The sequence below is a fragment of the Caloenas nicobarica genome, chromosome 28 (assembly GCF_036013445.1).
Source record: "Caloenas nicobarica isolate bCalNic1 chromosome 28, bCalNic1.hap1, whole genome shotgun sequence".
NCBI lineage: Eukaryota > Metazoa > Chordata > Aves > Columbiformes > Columbidae > Caloenas > Caloenas nicobarica.
Window position 1 is genome coordinate 3320579 of NC_088272.1, and position 4501 is coordinate 3325079.

The 4501-nt window shown below is 46.2% G+C and overlaps 1 protein-coding gene across 1 annotated transcript; it reads left to right on the forward strand.

Moving 5' to 3' along the window:
- Positions 1–1488: 1488 nt before the first annotated feature.
- On the forward strand, positions 1489–2594 carry LOC135999496 (olfactory receptor 6E1-like). The gene has a single exon (XM_065653066.1). The coding sequence runs from the start codon at positions 1611–1613 to the stop codon at positions 2592–2594; it is 984 nt and encodes a 327-aa protein (XP_065509138.1). The 5' UTR covers positions 1489–1610.
- The last annotated feature ends 1907 nt before the right edge of the window (positions 2595–4501 follow it).

Genomic DNA, 4501 nt, shown 5'->3' on the forward strand with positions numbered 1-4501 from the left:
TCCTGCACATCCTCTCTGGCATGTGCAAGCAACTTAAGTAATTACTGTTACTCAATTTTATTCAGTTTTGCATGAGAAACTGCTACAGGGATCTCTGAAACAGTCAGGTTCTTCACCCAGGATGTTAATAACTACCTGTATGCACAGGAAACAGGCCCAGGCACAGCAGGATCTGCCCGTCTCCAGCACTGTCTGGAATCCCACCTGGAGAAATCCCACACAAGTCAGGCCAACATTTCATTTGAAGGTGACTAATTTTTGCTTATTTTGGAGGTGGTTGATATTGAAGGAGGTTGACTGAACTCGATCACTTGGTTTCAAGTTGATCCATTGTCTCAGACCAGTTTCTGCTGCTGTCTCTGTGGACGATGAGATGGGAAAGTCCTTGGACCACCCAGGTGACTAATGACTGAAGAGCTCTGCTTGCACACCCACACAACTTTGTTTCACCGCCTCAAACCCACCATCTCCTCCTCTCCCTCTTCTCCCCTTGCATTTTGAATTATTCTGGTTTTGGAGCCGTCTGCTCTGCTCCTTTCTATGTCTGAAAACAAACGGAAAGATGAAGGGATAAACACCAGTCTTTATTGTATATGTGGGATTTTTTTGTCTTTCTTTCTCCTACATGTGTAGTTTGATTTAAAAAACAAAATAAGTTTAGGAATCGGAGATTTGAGACTTGAATAGTGAGTTTCACCTGCTTCACAACAGGTGCCTGTGAGAATTTGTTTTCCCAAGGCTCCCTGTATAATCAATGGAGAGAGGAGAAAACTCTCAAGGCTGGGTCCTCCCAACCTATAGCTGGCACACAAAATAAAAGTTACAAATCTCTTCCAGTCACTATTCTCCTGGTCTGCGTTTAGGTCAGCATATTTGATAGTAATAGCAATGAGCAACTGTTTGGAAGTAACTGCATTTCAGTGCAGATGGATGTCAGATGAGACCGGGTGGAACCATAACAAATTTCAGTCATTATTTAGAGTACTAAAGAAGATGAGTTATATTTGGTCCCTATTCTGCCCTCCCCTCCCCTTTCCTGAAGAAACAGAGAGCACAAAGCTGTGGAAGAAAGCACGGGATTACGAAAGAGATGCTTGATACTGCTTATTCTGAAATCAGTAGATACTCAGGGATTCCTAGTCCAAAAAGGCAAGTACTGAAAAATAGAAAGAAAAGCTTTCAGCATACATTAGATTTGATTTGATTTGATTTGATTTGATTTGATTTGATTTGATTTGATTTGATTTGACTTGATGTAATAGTTTGGCATTTGTGCAATAGAAGAGATGACTTAGGCACATAGGTGTGACAGATGTTTGGAAAAGACCTGTGTGCATTTGGAATTTGCCAGGAATGGGATAAAATAGCTAACAGACTTTAAAATTCTCTGTTTTGAAGGAAAAATTCTTTCTGAGTGTTTGAAAAATATAGAAAGAAGACAACAAATTCTCAGAACTCCAAATGAAATTTGATGCAGAAATATCAGGGTATGAGAAGTGCTTGAAGTCCTCTATCTGTGTACTATAGGAAGACTGCAAGAAAGGAAAGAAGCAGAGAGTTTTGGGGAGCCCTTCACCCAGACTGTGGAATTATCACACTTGTTTTTTGCCATGTTCCTGTCTCGGCATGATGAACCGAAATTCAACATGGGACCAGAAAATGAAACTGCAGTTACTGAGTTCATCCTAGAGGGTTTCTCAGGGCTCGATCAAAGACTGCAGCTTGTACTCTCTCTGGTCCTTCTGCTCATATACCTGACAACGGTGATGGGGAACGCCACCATCATTTTCCTCGCGTATGCGGATCGCCGCCTTCAAACCCCCATGTACTTTTTCATTGGCAATCTGGCCTTCCTGGAAATCTGGTTTACATCCTCCACAAGCATCAAGTTGGTTGTGATCCTGGCTTCTGGGAGGAGAACAATCTCACTAAGAAGCTGCTTTGCCCAATCCTATTTCTATTTTGCCCTGGGCTGTACAGAGTTTGTTCTACTTGTTGTCATGTCCTTTGACCGCTGTGTTACCATCTGCCAACCTTTGCGTTATGCTGCCATCATGAAGCCTCAGCTCTGCATCCACCTGGTTGTTGCTGCTTGGGTCACAGGCTTCACACTCTTGAGTTACCGCCTGGTCATCCTCTCCCAGCTGACTTTCTGTGGCTCAAATGAGATCCACCACTTTTTCTGTGACAACTCCCCCTTATTCGAACTGTCCTGCTCTGACACCAGCCTGCTTTGGAAAATAGACTCTGTTTTCATATCATTTGTCATTCTGGGTTCCTTATGTTTAACTCTGACATTTTACATGTGCATCCTTTTCTGTATTCTACATCTTCCAGCAGCATCTGGGAGGAAAAAAGCTTTTTCTACGTGTTCTTCCCATCTCACCACCTTGGCAATTGCATATGGGAGCTGTATTGTTCTCTATGCATGTCCTTCAGAATATATTTCCTTGGAGACTAACAGCATTGTAGCGTTGCTGAACACCATCCTGTACCCATTCTTAAATCCATTCATCTACAGTCTTAGAAACAAGGCTGTGATACTGGCCCTGAATGAAGCCATTGCCCGTACAAGAGCACAGCTTTTCCCCTAATCATGAGGCAATTCTGGCCAGCAATTCCAGTGATCTGCTATCATATGTTAAACAATACCAATGCATAGGTATGTAACCTCCAGACAGAGATACCTCAGGAGATTGATAGAATCACAGAACCCTTTCAGTTGGAAGAGACCCTCAGGATCATCGAGTCCAACCATAACCCAATTCTAGCACTAAGCCATGTCCCTAAGAACCTTGTCTAAACACCTTTTAAACACCTTCAGGGATGGTGACTCCCCCACTGCCCTGGGCAGCCTGTTCCAATGCCCAACAACCCTTTCCAGGAAGAATTTTTTCCTAATATCCACTCTAAACCTCCCCTGGTGCAACTTGAGGCCGTTTCCTCTTGTCCTATCTCGTTGCATTGTGTTAAGTGATAAAAAGCTCCTCTGCACACACAAAGAAGGCACAAACAATGGCAGGAGGAGTAAGTCAGTTAATACCCTGCCCCGGCTGCTCCCAGTGCCATCACTGGGGAGCCACCAGCTCATCAGGAGCCCATCTCCAAAACCAAGAAGAGCACAGAGGCTCATTGGCAAGTGGGAACCCAAATTACAGGCTCTGGGGAATGAACATCTTGTCCCAAGGCTACCCTGGGAGAGCCCTCAGCCTCATTGTCCAGGTGTGAAGCCCATCAAGAGGAGCCACTGAGAGCAGCTCTCTGGATCACCATTTAGACTAACGGGATTGTTGCCTAGGGGTGCAGGACACATGGTGGGATGCAGGGGAAGAGCATCTTTGGATTACACAGGACTTACCATGGGAAGTTAGGGGAAGGACCCCAACCAGTGCCGTCTGTCCTGTCTTCTCATTAAACTTAATTTCTAAGTCTTTGCTATGTGAGCGAATCTCTTCTCTGCGTGAACGTGTGAGCGTGGGGGTGTGAGTGTAGCAACTGGAGCAGGACCAGGGGGTCAGACAGCCTGTATGTCATTGGTGCCAGCAACTGAGAGACCAGAGTGACTGGACATAAGTGTGCGCGCATGTGTGTGACTGGGGTTGTCTGTACCAGTACCTGGAATGGGGCTGCGGCCCTGGGGGCTCATGTGTCCTGGTGTCTGCGACTGGCAAGGCCGGTGTCCTGGAGAGGCTACTGAGCAGACTGAGTGTTTGAGCCCCGCTGCTGGAAGAATCTACCCTGAAGAGGTATATACATAAAATAGACTGGGCTAGAATAGAAGAGTTCAGTTGGAAGGGACCTACAACGATCATCTAGTTCAAATACCTGACACATTCAGGGCTGACCAAAAAATAAATCATGTTATCAAGGGCATTGTCCAAAGGCCTCTTAAACACTGACAGGCTTGGGGCATTGACCACCTCTCAAGGAAGCCTGTTCCAGTGTTTGACCCGCCTTGATAAAGAGATGTTTCCTAATATCCAGTCTAAACCTCCCCTGGCCAAGCTTTGAACCATTCCCGTGTGTCCTATCGCTGGACACCAGGGAGAAGATCTCAGCACCTCCCTGTCCATGTCCCCTCCTCAGGAAGCTGTAGAGAGCAACGAGGTCGCCCCTCAGCCTCCTTTTCTCCAAACTAGAGAAGCCCAAAGTCCTCAGCAGCTCCTCAGAGGACAATCCTTCCAACCCTTTCACCAGGTTTGTTGCTCTCCTCTGGATGAATTCAAGGACCTTCACATCCTTGTTGTAATAACATGTGGGGCCCAGAACTGCACACAGCACTCAGGGTGAGGCCGCACCAACGCTGAATACAGCAGCATAGTCACCTCTTTTAACCACATGGCCATGCTGTGTTTGATGCACCCCAGGATGCAGTTTACCGTCTTGGCTGCTGGGGGACAGTGTTGGCTCCTATTGACCCTGTGGCCAACCATCACACCAGATCCCTTTTTGCAGGGCTGCTCTCCAGCCACTCTCTCCCAATCTACACTTGCACTCCGTG